This window comes from Carcharhinus amblyrhynchos, chromosome 20 (genome assembly GCF_965287045.1).
Source record: "Carcharhinus amblyrhynchos chromosome 20, sCarAmb.v2.hapA, whole genome shotgun sequence".
Taxonomy (NCBI): Eukaryota; Metazoa; Chordata; class Chondrichthyes; order Carcharhiniformes; family Carcharhinidae; genus Carcharhinus; species Carcharhinus amblyrhynchos.
In genome coordinates this window covers 20,102,882-20,118,305 of record NC_137343.1, presented here as the reverse complement: position 1 = coordinate 20,118,305, position 15,424 = coordinate 20,102,882, and the positions used below count along the sequence as shown (strand labels likewise).

The following is a 15,424-nucleotide window of genomic DNA, read 5'->3' as shown; positions in this document are numbered from 1 at the left end:
GTACCACCCACAGCAGATATAGGGCATGAAAAACCCCTTAGAATTCTCTTCAGCATAAAGGTCAGATATTAACACTTGTTATTTTTCCTCACATGAGACTGATCCTCCTGACACGAAGAAGCCAGCTGTAAGAAGTTACCTTTTTTTGGAAAAAAAGGGTTGGCTTCAGCCAAATGCTTTAAATGATAACATCAAAGGATTTGCCCTCTTAAAGGCCTTCGTAACTGGGCAAGTCCATTTTTCTCCCTCCGTTTTCCATTTCACGCCATACCGTACAAATGCTCAAACTGACAAAAGGCACCATGGGGTGAAATGCTTCAAGGGTGGTAACAGAGAATGGTTCACACACCATCCAACCATCTTCAAAGAGTGAGACTGTCGATTCGCTACAACCCAAAATGAATTTCACCTCTGATGTATCCATTTCAATGAAGTTTGACCCTCAAGACAGAGCAGGCACACCATCCAGTTACAATACTCTGATTCTGTCATCTATTGGAGTGGAGAGTCATTACGTTATCATCTTAACATCTGTAAAAGGTCACATCCTGCAGGTAGTTTTTTTTTGCTTTACAATTTTAATCTGCTATGCTTCTTCTGAAGGTTACAGAGAATGGATTTGACTCAGTCCAATTATCCACATGCAAATGGTGTACAACTTTTATCCCAGACCTTTGCTGAGTCATTGAATATCAGCTGCTGCAGGAACGAGCCGCTGCAGTCGGCTGCAAGCACCCCCAGACAGTGAGAATCTTCCAAGAGTTCCCAGGTCTGATCAGGTGTGCCTGTCAGCCAAAGACAGAATCGAGTTTTGCGGTACGCCTCATGATCAACTTAATGCTCACACGGTGAAAAATGACACTTGAGTAAAGTAGGCAAAGCCTCCCATTGCTAAAGATGAGTGTCCTGCATCATTCACTGCTTATGCATAGAATCATACAGTGCAGAAGGACACCATTTGGCCCAGCAAGTCTGTATCGACCACAATCCCACCCAGACCCTGTCTCCATAATCCCATGTATTTACACTAGCTAGTCCCCCTGACAATAAGGGGCAATTTAGCATGGCCAATACACCTAACCCGTGCATCTTTGGACAGGGGGAGGTAACCACAGCATCCAAAGGAAAGCCACACAGACACAGGGAAAATGTGTAAGCTCCACAGTGACCCAAGCTGGGAATCAAATCCCTGGTGCTGTGAGGCAGCAGTGCTAACTACTGTGTCACTGTTCCATCTCTAAGTATAACGCTGGCTCACAGGATTACTAGCCCACTGACAGTAGCACTATGCCACTGCCTCCACACTTTATTAGGAATAAAGTAAGATGCAGTCCCACAAATGATATCAATAAGGCTGACCACTGCCTTCATTTGGGACGCTACTGAATTAGTCCCTATGAGACATGTGCACAGGGACTAATTCAGTGGTGTCCCAAATGAAGGCAATGATCAGCCAAGAGATCCTTGCAAAGTTTTTTAACTGGAAATGCTACGGCAAAATTAACAGGAATTATACTCTCATCTATTTAAGGTCAGAACAAATGAGATACCACCTCCTTCAGTCAACCACATGAGTCAGCTTTGCAATCATTTTGAAACAACTTCAAACAAAGCAAGCCTTCTGTCAAAGAATACAGTCCCCCTCCTCACCTTGGGCACCACTTTATGCAGAGGCACAGACAGCATGGTGGCACAGTGATTAGCACTGCTGCCTCACGGTGCCAGGGACCTGGGTTCAATTCCCAGCTTGGGTGACTGTCTAAACAGAGTCTGCACATTCTCCCTGTGTCCTCATGGGTTTCCTCCACGTGTTCCAGTTTGTTCCCACAGTCCGAAAGATGTCTGGTTAGATGCAATGGCCATGCTAAGTTCTCCCTCAGTGTACCCAAACAGGAGCCGGAGTTTGGCGACTAGGGGATTTTCACAGTAACTTCATTGCAGTGTTAATGTAAGCCTACCTGTGACACTAATAATTAAATGAAACTAAGAGGTCTCAGAAGGGGAGGGAGGAGGGGTTCACAATTAATATCCAGGAGATTCAAAGCAAGGCATAAAATATTCAAAACAGCTTTTAGGCTTTACAATTAGCACCATAAAACTTGTGAGATTAAGAGTTACACTGACGACAACTGAATTCAGTTCAGACCCAGCTGCTCTCCTAACAGCTGGTAGCCATCGATCTGAGGAGGTTGTGTGTAACAAGGACAGTGTCTAGTACAAGGAGTGCCATCTCCCATCAATTCCTCAGCCAAGATCATTTCCTCACAGCAGAAGCTTAAGCGTCAGAACATCATGGGGCTATGAGAATGTCCGTTATACTATAGCACCAATGATGCTGCAATCCCACATTTCCAGTGTCAAACAGCAGTTGCACTCAGACAGCATGCGGCTTTAAGTATCGTGGTTTCATAGTTACAATGCTGTAGCTCTATCACTGACCCTCACCATCCACCCCCCCCCTCCATCCCACCAACCCACTGCGAGAATAGGGTTGCAGTCACTCCACTAGAGCATTCTAACGATGGAATCCTTTTTTCCAATTTCTACTTTTGAAAGACAGCATGCTTTAAAATTCAGTAAATACAGAAATGTATCAAAATAACAACATACAGCACACCACTGCAAACACTAGGACAACGGGACTCCTGATAAAGGCATGAGAGACAAATCCAAGCTACTGCTTAGTCATATATGTTGCTAATTCTCCTGATTGCCTTGGGAGTTTCCAGGAGTTCAAGATTAGTCTCCCAGACGCCGCCAAGAGCAAACCAGGATGAAGATTGTTGGGTCATGAAGAATATCATGGATATTCAGGAATAGGCAGGAATCATCTGATCAGTTACAAAGAGTTTTGCTGCTTTCCAATTGGCACAGGAAGGCAGTGTGCTGCATGAGTGGACATGTCAGGTACTTGAAGGCAGCAGGTCATGTGATGAAATCTCTTGGAACACGTCCACTCAGAGTTGGCAACGCGACCTTCATCTACAATCCTCGGCTGGCTTGCTGCTCCCGTGGGTGTTTCGGCCTCCATTCACAAGCTACCCAACTACAAACAGGGACTTCAGCGCTATTCCCCATCCTTGCTCTTGTTAGTAGGTGGCAAGATCATTCCACCTCCTGTTTGTAAGTGAGAGGACTTTCTAAAATAGAACTATAGAGGTATGGGTCTGGCGGTTTTGCTCTATCCTGTGGGGTACTGGGGAACAGGGGGTTTGGGAATAAGTTCCTGACCTTCACTTACCAATTGCATCCAGTGCCTCGACAGAGATTCCATGAACGGATGAGAAACCATCAAGTTAATAGGGTCCTGTTACCCAAACTGATGGCTGTTCCACAAAGTGCATGTATTTCTGAGTTCCACTGTGTGGCATCTCAGTTGCTGGACCAGCCTGATGCACAATTAAATGACAACTCAACATTCAGTTCTACTGAAATCAGCACAACACATCCTGGTTAGAAATACGCACCGTGCTTTTTTTTCGCGCGCTCGCGCGCCGATGTCATGCTGAACACCTCGAACAGCTTTACGTTTTTTTTCAGCCCATGCGCACGCCAACTGCCCAGCTACAGACTACAAGTAACACGTTTGCTTTATCGCAACATTGTGTCAGCTGTCCTCGTGGAGAACGGCATCTAAAAAAAATAAAGAGGGCAGTCAGACGTGTCATCAGAGCTATACTCCTCCTAGTCATTCTCCCGAGCACCCCCGCAAGCGCCTTCCAATACAAGACCAGTGGCCATTCAATTGTGAGCCAGCACAGCCAATATAAATATATCAAGTCTCTTTTCCAACCATTCGGTCCCTTCATCTCCATAAATTGCAAAACCTTCTAAGGTGAAGTCCCAAAGGCGTCACGTTCCATCCAGAACTGCACCCAAGTAGCTGCTGGTTATGTGTGGCCCTCAACAGTAATTGTTTGCAAACTATTCATTGCCAGAAGGTACCACGGCCAAATATAATCTTAACCTCACCAAACGTCCACACAAATGCGCCTTCCGGAAGACTGTCACTGAATAACAATTGGATTACTTGTTGACTTCTCCCTTAGTTCAGGGATCCTGGGGTGAGTTGTAGCATCTCAACTTGCCCACACAGATTCCATTGGTCAAATGACCTTCTGCAGTAGCATAACCATTCCCTGTTTCTGACCAACTCAGCACAGTCCAAGGATTGAACCAGGAAATATATCAAGTTTATTAGATAAATTCACACCAGTGAAATCATCACTCCACCTTCCACGATCAATGATTCACCTTCCCTGTTGTACAGGTGTTTTAGAAGTTTATGTGTAAATAACACAGTATGACACCATCGTTAAAATTTTCTTTTCCTCCTCTATCTCAACTCCAAATTCCACAAAGTAGCTAAACTAAGGTTCATGTTCCCAGGGCATTGATCTGTGGAAGCTGCCATACTCTCACCCCCAGTATCCATGCCCCTACCACCCTCATCGTGATCACCCTCATCTCAAGTACCCTCAGTCCTACTGCCTTCACACCTTTCACACAGAAACCACTCTCTTGGTCTGTAAACATTTATGATGGAAAAGTAATTTAGCTGAGAAAATGGAGCACTGGCATTAATAACAACGCATCAGATTCTGCACCATATGATCTGCAGGGCAACTACAAGGACACCAACAGATATGCTGAATGTCTAGACAGGCAAGTGCAATCGTAGAAGGGCAATGACATTAGTGGGGCATATACTCCTGTCAATAATACCGCACCACTCCCGAGAAAGACAAACAAGAACAATTTAAAACTGTTCTTAAAATGATCTGGAACAAAGAACAAAGAAAAGAACAGCTCAGGAACAGGCCCTTCAGCCTTCCAAGCCTGTACCAATCATGATGTCGCAAGTAAACTGAAAAAAAACCTTCCTTCCTTACTCAGATCATATCCGTTTAGTCCCTCCCGATTCATGTACCCATCCAGATGCCTCTTGTTACTAACATGCCTGCTTCTACCACCTCCTCTGGCAGTGCACTCCAGATCCCACCACTCTCCGTGTGAAAAACATCCCCCCCAGATCTCCCTTAAACTTTCCCCCTCTCAACTTGAACCTGTGCCCCCTTTGTAATTGTCACTTCAATGCTGGGAAAAGGCTTCTGACTATCCACCCTGTCTATGCCTCTCATAACTTTATAGACTCTATCTGACTTCTCTCTTTCGATTAGAAATCAAACAAGAAAGTTATACTCTAACTCCATTCTAAAGGCACCAACTACTGCTTGGCTGTGTATGGATGAACCTTAACATGCACACACTGCAACCATTCTATTTGATCTTTCGATATATACACATTCACGGGGCTGCGCAAAGACATGGACTGTACTTCATGTGCAGATATTGCACTGTGCGTATGTATAGATGATACTGTCTATGCCAATACATGTAGATGTGTGAACATAAATTGTCATCCATGCACATATCCATTGCAAAGCCAGCATGTACCCATCATACTGTACGCAGACAAGCTCAGGAACAGGCAAAAAGTGTTAATTTCATATAAAATTTCTATTAAGGTAAGAGGTTTCAAAGAGGAGGCAAAGAACACGGTTGCTGTTTCTGGCTAAAGTAAGAAGCATAATGATGATGCGTGATATTTTCCAAGGAGCTGGTTTTATTTCAATGCAAATTAAGATATAAAATTTATTAAAAGGCAGAACATAAAATATTCCACTGGCAAGGAAGGACACTACTGAATGAGCAGCGAGCAGTGGTGCAAGGAGGGATTGAGAAACAAACGATGATGACAGAGCAGAGGACAAGTGCTGGGATTTCAGGCTGGAGGAGACCATTGAGGTCGGACAGATGTCATAGAGGAATTGAAAAGCGAGGAGCAGCATCTTAAAAATCAATTCACCAAGGCAATTCTTAAACTAAAGTCTGAACTACCAGCAAAAGTGGAAGCGTTTTCAGTCAAACTTTCTTGTTTAATTCTTAATCAAAAGAGAGACCTGATAGAGGTCTACTAAATTATAAGAGGCATAGACAGAGTGGATAGTCAGAGGTTTTTTCCCAGGGTGGAGTTGTCAATTACAAGGGGGCACAGATTCAAGGGCTCAAAATATTCCAAATTGTGCAGATCTCTCGTGGCTCAGTGTGAAGCTACAACTGAGCATGCGGCTGTTTACTGGCTCTCAGATCCAGCCCCGGCCTCACCTCCCCCTATCTCTGTAACTCTCCTCCAACCCTACAACCTCTACACTCCTGCAACTCTAGCTCCTTGTGCATTCCACATTTAATCACAGCACCACTGGAGACTCTACCAGAGCTGCCTCCACCCGAAAAGCCTGGAATTCCCCTCGAAACCTCTTCACCTCTCTTTCTTTCTTTAAGTTTACATATCAGCGTCACACTGCAATGAAATTACTGTGGAGATCCCCTAGTCACCTCACTATGGGTACACTGTGGGAGAATTTAGCACGGCCAATGCACCCAATCCGCACGTCTTTCGGACTGTGGGAGGAAATCGGAGTACCTGGAGGAAACCCACGTAGACACGGGGAGAAGGTGCAGACTCCACACAGACAGTGACCCAAGCTGGGAATCGCACCCGGGTCCCTGACGCTGTGAGGAAGCAGTGCTAACCACTATGCCACCCATGTTCCATATTTCTTAAAGCCAATCTCACTGGCTTTTGGCTTTCTGTCCTAATGTCTCCTTTGTGTTAAATTGGGAGGATAAGGATTCTGTGAGGAACCTTCAGATGTTTTTACTTTTTCTCACATTCGTTCATGGAATTTGGGTGTCGCTGACTGGGCCAGTGTTTGTTGTCCATTCCCAAGGGTTTATGAGAATCAGCAACATTGCTGTGCATCTGGTGTCACATGTAGGTCAGACCAGGTAAAGATGGCAAATTTCCTTCCTTAAAGGACATTAGTGAACCAGATTGGTTTTAATGACAATCAACAATGGCTTCATGGTTATCCAGATTCCAGATTTTTATTGAGTTCAAATTTCACCAACTGCCACGATGGGGTTCGAACTCAGTTCCTCGGAGCATTTTTACCCTGGAACTCTGGATTACTTGTCCAGCGACAATACCACCACCCCACTGCCTCCCCATTAAAGGTGCTATAAAAATGCAAGTTGCTGTCTCAGCCTCACCCACGAGTAGCCACTTGGTTAAAGCAATGGAAGGCAGCTGACGGGGAGAGTTTGTAACTCCTGTCGGGGTTGGGGTTGGGACTGGGGGTGGTGGTGGGGGTAGTATGAGGGGAGCGCAGATAGAGAGAACGAACAGGGAAAAGATGAATTATTTCATACACAGACGCACACAAAAATAACTTCCAGCTTGCGCTACATCAAGCCGCCTAAGTGTTCTGGTCTCTCTTCAAGGAACTGGGAAAAGTGAGGGGGAGGGGGGGAATCACGAATAACAAAGAAAAGAAATAAATGGGTCTTTTAAAAGCTGGATGCACATTTTCCTGTGCAGCAAAAACAGTCAAGTGTGAAATCTAATTCCCATCCCCGCCCTACATAAAAATAATTAAATTGAGCAAGAGCAGAGCAACAATACATTATTCAATTTTATATTTCAATTCATTTCATTAGAATCTTCGCTTATCAGTTGGTTACAATCAGTGAAATTGAGCATGTACGATTTGGTCCCTTTGTTGGCCAGCCTCCAGGACTGCATCTAAACTTAATACCTCGCGCTCTTCAATCTTTTATCAAAAAGAAAAACAAAGATGAGTTTACCTCCTTTTAAAATATGCTTTGACTGCTTTCATACTGTGTCAGGAGGACATAAAAAGCAGCAAACTGCACTGAGTTTAACCACAAGCAGAGGAACCGTTCCGACAGAAATAATAAGTAATGGCTTTACTTGAGGGAGACATGGTTTGTTTTACTGCGAGATACTGTGCTGTGTGGGGATTTTTCTCTCTCTCTCTCTCTGGCTCGTGGTCGTTTCGGTGCAAGGAAAGTGATTTGAAATTGCAATCTGCCGTGGGTCACTCCTGAGACTCGGATGTACACTGTGGTTAAGCACAACTGGGCGAATGTAAGTGACAGGGGCAGAGAGTTTGAATATTCGCCGTGGCCCTCCGGGCTTGTCCCTTTCACCTACTGGAGCAACTGCTGCACGACTGCCTGAGTTCCATCCACCCAACACAGCATGAGCCCTGTATGAAGACGACCACTCTCAATGGTTAGCCAAGCATGAGATCCTGATCTGTCTGTCTCTCTCTCTCTTTCCCCTTCTCAAGCAATCCAATCACTTTCCGAGCTATTGCCCTGAATGGCAACAAACTGGAAACGCACCATGTACTTAAACAATCAAGGAGTCAAGAATTGGGGGCCTTTCGTTCTCTCTGGGTTGAGATTTTTTTTCTCTCTCTCTTTCTCCCTTTAACAAATAAACTAGTCATTCCAGCTACATATTCTTAGCTGATTGGACACCGACAAGGCTACAGAAACTGGTCTTTCTACTTGGTTGCCTCTGAAAGGGGCTCTGCCCTCCCCTACCCTTCCTTTCCCATCTCAGGCAGGCTGAGGCTGAATGGGAAGATGTAACCCAGGGTCAATGGTGGCGGGAAGGGGAGAGAAAAAGTCCTTTCTCCACCACTTCCCCCCACCCCCCTTCAAACCGCACAATACCTCAAATCAGCAACTTGCCTGCAGGAATGTAGCTGTTTAAGAGACTCCAGTGGCTATTTCTGCAAATGCAAACGCCACGAAACATCCCCCCCCCCCCCACCTCCCACTTTGCTTCCTTGGCATTTTCAAGTTCTGTGTATCACACAGTTCCTTCTTTGTGGTCCCCATTTTAAAATTACAATTTGACTCCCAGTGCCCCAGTCCAACGCACAGTTACCAACTCTGGTTGAAGGCATTCCAAAGGCAAAGAACTTTCATTTCTACTCCCCGCCCCCCCGAAACACCTTGCTCCAGTCAAACAGCTTTCCTTTCCCCCACCTCTGGCACTTTTAGAACCAATAAACTGAATTGAACAAATAAAATGAAAGGCTGGCTGGGCCCAGGTCACTTATTACAGCACACCCGCCCGCCCCCCCGCCATCTGAATTTGGAATTGGAGCTGGGCACACCAGATCAGAAGTGTTACGTTGATCCTTATCGTGGTCAGACTCTCAAAGGAAGAGATTCTCCGAGTTCCACAAACATTTCTGAGTTTCCACAGCCGCGAGGTGAGAGCAGCAAGCCAATATCCTGTGTGGTTCCCTGCAGAGTACACTGACCCAGGAGAATGGGGAGTGGAACAGGGACTTCACTCAGCACTGAAGTGACTTAGGTACAAAGTGGCAACATTTACCAGGGCCCAGGCTGCCCACTCAAAACAGGAGGAACAGAGTATGAGAGGGAGAGACAGGCAGGTAACGGATGGTCTAACTGTCCTACTGTAACTGAATCACCCAGTGTTATTTTTATTTGTTTATTATTGTCACAAGTAGGCTTACATTAACACTGCAATGAAGTTCCTGTGAAAACCCCCTAGTCACCACACTCCGGCACCTGTTAGGGTACACTGAGGGAGAATTTAGCATGGCCAATGCACCGAGCCAGCATTGTGGGAGGAAACCGGAGGAAACCCACACAGACACCGGGAGAACATACAGACTCCACACTGACAGTGAACCACACCAGGAATCAAACCTAGGTACTTGGTGATGTGAGGCAGCAATGCTACCCACTGTGTCACTGTACCACCGAGTGTGCAATGATCATCCAGACACTCCCTGACCTTCACCTGTTTGATGACCTTAGCCAGGTGAGCAATGGGAGGAGCACAACTGTTCCTACTGGCACCGGAGGCTCCTTTTCCTGGTCGCTATCCAAGGCTTACTCTGGAAAATATTTCTGGGTGGAAATTGAGTGAGAACAGGATTGAGATGGTTGTGACGCTCTGCCCATTCATTCTGCCTACAATCAACACCTTCAGGAAATGGAGGAACAAGAAACAAATGTAATTCACACCTTGTTCCCACACACTTGCTGTGAAAGAGAGGATAGGTGGAAAGTGCTGCCTGTTAAGAATCTCTTCCATCACTTTATTGCGCCAAAAAAGCCACACATTATTCACTGCTGCAGATAAAAAAACTTTACCAAGGAAGCCAATATTCTTTGAGAGGTCACAATGAAGGAATCACCATCAGATTGTGTTGCCATTAGCCTTGGCAGGAATCAGTAAAACACACTGCCATGGTAAAGTGGTACAATGAAGGTGATTCCAGAAACATGTTTGATGCGAACAGAACAACTCAAAAAACTTCTTACACCCAGTTGCCAAATATCAAATGGGGAACAATATGCACAACTGATGGACACACCAAGCAGCTTGAATGAAAGAAAACTTTGAAAAATCATTCTATCTTCCAGCCTGTCAAACACAATGTACCAAAGCATTCAGAGACACTAACGATCAAATATGCAGATAGAGATGTAGATTTTAAACAGATTAACACCATTATTAAGATACCACTAACTGGAAAATCTAGGCTAGACAGATAGAGAGACAAGTACAGTGAGAAGGAAGCATAATAGGCAAACAAAGAGAGGCAGGCACATTGAGCAGATACAGAAAGATGGTAAGAGACAGAAACAGAAAGGCAAACAAAAACAGGTATATATGTACCAACACACATAGGTGGGCATGGATAAATGGAAATCAGTACACAGACACAGTTAGACAAACAGACAGGTACATAGATTGACACAAATAGACAAATTTGCAAGTACAGGCAAGTCAGATACAGGTAGTCAATCATGGATAGATGGACAAACATAAACAGGCCAAGGCAATGCACACTGAGGAATGGGCACAGACAGACAAACAAAGAAAGATAGATGTACAAAGACAGACAGGCACAAATGGTTGGACAGGAACAGTCACAAACACAGATGGACACAGATGTGGACAAATCTAAAATGACAAATGTGAAAACAAAGGAAGACAGACTAAGGTACAATACAAACAGGACCACAAAAAGACAGATAAACAAAAACACAGGTACAAATAGATGGCTAATGTGGACAATGAGTCAGATTCACATAAAAAACACAGACAGACAAATTCAGCAAGAAAGACACAGAACAATAGACACAGGCAGATGGACAGGCACACTGAAATATACACCCTTTTATGCAATGTCTCATATTCAAAGTTTCAAAGGCAGTAACTGTACCAATCAAATTCAGTACTAAACATTGTATTCAGCAGTTCTTCATCACCAGTTTAAAAACAAAAACATAACTGTAATAGCATTCTGAAATTGCCAGCCTCAGATATTATAGATACATAAAAATGAACAAAACAGATGATTGCAGTGGGCACATTTCTTTAAATGAATATTAGATAGTGTGCAGCATTTCACCTGCTAAAATAAAAAGCTCTTCAGCAAATGATTGTGTTCAAATTCAAAAAGCTCCTCTTTATCCACTCCAAATCTCTTCCAATTTCTCCTGAAAGTACTGACTCTCACCGAGATCTCTCTGCTCCTGAAAGCATTGACTCTCATCGAGATCTCTCTGCTCCTGAATCTCACTGAGATCTCTCTGCTACTCAAAGCAGTGCCTCACTGGGACCTGTTCTCTCTAAGAGATGCTGATTCTCACTGTGCTGCCTCCTCTCCTGCAGGTATTGACTCTCACTGAAGTCCCACTTCTCCTGAAAACACTGAATCTCAGTGAGGCCTTTCCCCTCTTGAAAGGCACCAATTCTCATAATGGCCTTTCATTTCATGAACAAACTGACTCATTGAGGACCCTCTTCCCTAGACTCTCAGTGGGGATGCTGCTATCTGGGAAGATGCTGATCCTTAGGCCACTCTCTATTGCTTTGTCCAAATGGTTCTTGTTTGAGCTCAATGAATGTTGTCAGGAAACTTGGACCATGTGGTCTCACAAAGCAATCATCCAGCAATTTCTGCAAATACTCTTCAGATGTCATTAGATAATGATCAGGAGAAGGAGTCCTCTTTAATCCAAGAAACCCCTAACAACATTCCTCCTGAGGGTAGTTATCTCAGTGCAGGCCAGGGATGACATCTGGGATAGTCATGGTTTGTAAGCTCAGTACCACACCAGGTAGTACAGTTATCTATGAACCATTTTGAAAAGCCAGAACTGGGTAGCACAGTGGTACAGTGGTTAGCACTGCTGCCCCACAGCACCAGGGACCCAGGTTCAATTCTCGCCTTGGGGCACTGTCTGTGTGGAGTCGGCATGTTCTCCCCATGTCTGCGTGGGTTTCCTCCAGTTTCCTCCCACAGTCCAAAGACGTGCATTGGCCATACTAAATTCTCCTCAGTGTACCCGAACAGCAGCTGGAATGTAGTGACTAGGGGATTTTCACAGTAATTTCATTGCAGTGTGAATGTAAGATACTTGTAATGAATAAATAAAACTTTAACTTTACTTTCTCTTCTGGCACTCTTAATTCTCCTTGTTCTGTTTACAAGTTAACATGACCTCCACCTCTGAATTCTTCCATACATCCAGCAATGTGCAGACAGTTCCAGCTAAGCATCAACATTAAGCTCATGAAGTACAAATAAGGTGTTAAAGCTCACACAGTACAGTGGACTGAGACTACCTCCTCCACAGCATCTTAATCCAAGCTCCAGACTGCCCAGAGTCCATGTGAACATTGCATTTATGATGTAACAGTACCCATGTAAAGCAAAACCATGTACATAAATGTTCAGTAAAATTCATTGATTTCATAGAATCTCGACAGTGCAGAAGGAAGCCATTCAGCTCATCATGCCTGTGCCGACAACAATCCCACTCAGACCTTATCCCTACACGTTTACCTTGCTAATCCCCCCGCCACTAAGGGTCAATTTAGCATTGTGAATCAACCTAACCCACATATCTTTGAACTGTGGGAGGAAACTGGAGCACCCAGAGGAAACCCACCCAGATTCAGGGAGAATGTGTAAACTCCACACAGTCACCTGAGGCCAGAATTGAACCCAGGTCCCTGGTGCTGTGAGGCAGCCGTGCTAGTCACTGTGCCATTGTGCCATACGAAATACCATCACATTCTATATACATAGTCATATTCAGCAGGGAACACGTACATGACAGGACTGACAATGCCTGTAAGAAGACCACTATGTTTGTAATATGACTGATCACACCTGTAATAAGACTGACTGTATTCATAATATGACTAACAAATATCCATGACAGGACTGACAGAATTTGCAAAAGAACTTCCTGTGTTCATAATACAACGAATGCCACGTATAATAGGACTGATTGTGTATGACTGACAACAAATGTTCATGATAGGGATGGCAGTGTCTGTAACAGGGCTGACTGTATCCATAACATGACCATAGTGTCTGTGCCAAGACTGACAATGTCCATAAAACAACTGATGGTATTCACAATATGACCATCAGTGACTTGAACAGGTCTGATTGTTAAATAAAGGACCGACAAGCCTGGAATTTTGCAAGAATTGTTACTTTGACATCAGTTAGATCCAGGTGGTGTTAAAATAATGTTGACCAGAAAATCTAAACTCCCATGTCCATAACAGGCTGATCGGGCTAATGTTTGAACCGGGGTGGTATTCTGCCCTTACTGATCAGCCACCCTTTCACAGAAACTGCCCAGTGTTGTTCTGCTGAAATCAAGGAGAGGGAAATGAGACAGGATTACAACAATCAGATGATCTTTTCTGCCAGATTACTACCCTGCGGGGGAATTTGAAAATTACCCCCCCCCCCCCACCCCTCAGATTAACAGAGGATTAACAGAGTCTGCAACAGGGCTGACAATGCTTGTAGCAAAACTAAGTCTCCAAGACGTATGGGAACAAGCATGTGGCATTCCTCACTTCTGAACATATTAATGCTGTTATATTTACCCTTATCTACCATTTCTTATGGAAGTGAACAAGTGAGACCGACTGGTGTCCTCACATTTGCATTCCTGTATTGCTGACATTGCGGGATATGTATAATCTACATTTTGAGACTGTGCGTCTATCAGCGATGCTCTCAGAAACACAATTAAATGTTTTCTTTCCCACAATCTAATGATAACACAAGACTAATTTTGCTTCATCCCGCCAAAAAAAAATTTCTTTCTGCCTCTTCTTAAGGCTCTGGCTTTTGGCGGGGAACAGCTCCAAGATATTAAAAACCCTTCAAGCACCTCACCCAATGTCTTGACAGAGACCACCCCCCCCGCCCCCCCCGCCCCCCCCGCAAACAAATGTGGGTTGAAGCAGTGACTTTCCCCAAGCAATGTGACAGCAGGGTTAGCAGATACGAAAGGTTTCATGGACAAATCCTTCTCCTTTTCACATGTGCATGCACTTCCTGACCTGCAGTTGGGAGACCCAGTGGTGCTGAGGAAGATTTTAGCCCTCAACAACCCAGCTAAGTTCAGCTATCTCTATTCATTTATTGCTACAAGCAGGCTTACATTAACAATGCAATGACATTGCTGTGAAAATCACCCAGTTGCTGCACTCTGGCTCTGTTCAGGTACACTGAGGGAGAACTTAGCATGGCCAATGCACCTAACCAGCATGTCTCTTGGACTGTGGGAGAAAACTGGAGCACACAGAGGAAACCCACACAGGCATGAGGAGAATGTGCGGACTCCACACTGATGGCGACCCAAACCGGGAATCGAACCCAGGTCCCTGGCACTGTGAGGCAGCAGTGCTAACCAATGTGCCATCGTGCCTCTACACCCAGGGCCTCGAAGCTGGGATCTTTTTGATCTGCACTCCCCAGAATTAATTCACCCAAGCCTTCATGAAACTTTTAAAATCAATTTCAATCCCAACACATTAAACTGTTGAAATAATTGCAAGCAGCACCAGCCCACCCCATCCAATTTCACCTTTCCAAGATGTCTGACCTCAGTGCAGAGAAAACAACAGGTAAAAACTCTTAGTTATTATATTTTTGAACAGGAGTTTAGTTTTTAAAAAGCTAAGCATTCATTGGCTTCAAGATAACACCAAATAAAGCACTAATTTAATTGGGTTTGTAATAAGTGAGCTAATTATGGCAGGAGTAATTAACACCTTCACTGCAGCCTTCCTCAGCTAAATCTGAAACGAGATACCCAGCCTGAGAAATACGCTCCCCATGGAGGTGTCGTTATCAGCTCCGAGGCACCAGTATAGCAGTGCTGTTGAGAATGACATTTAAAATCGCATTTCGTTCAGCACACCTGTTTTAAATTTGGAAAAAGAATCTATAAATGAGAAAAATAGAATATAAGGAGTTCGGCCAGTGGTGCCCTTTTGCAATCGCTTGTAGGTGATGCATAGTTGCATCATCAGTCTTACTCTATCCACCTTCCACACCGGCAGATTTGATCCTTGTTCCCCTGGTGGTGTGGAATTAGGATTATAAATATCAGAATAGGCTGGCCTGATGGCACAGGATATCAGTGCATGTAGGCATCATACTGATAGCCA

At 44.5% G+C, this 15,424-nt stretch overlaps 1 protein-coding gene across 3 annotated transcripts in view; it reads right to left on the bottom strand.

Annotated features, from left to right (window-relative positions):
* The window catches only part of LOC145355812 (transcriptional activator MN1-like), a 138,967-nt gene that overhangs the window by 110,062 nt on the left and 13,481 nt on the right, over window positions 1-15,424 (bottom strand). The window contains exon 2 of one of the 3 annotated variants that reach the window (XM_080208205.1): window positions 3,468-3,633. The exons of the other annotated variants lie outside the window; for them this stretch is intronic. Within the exon in view, the coding sequence (XP_080064331.1) occupies window positions 3,608-3,633 (26 nt within the window). The 3' untranslated portion in view covers window positions 3,468-3,607. The remainder of the gene's footprint in view (window positions 1-3,467; window positions 3,634-15,424) is intronic. 3 annotated transcript variants of the gene reach the window in all.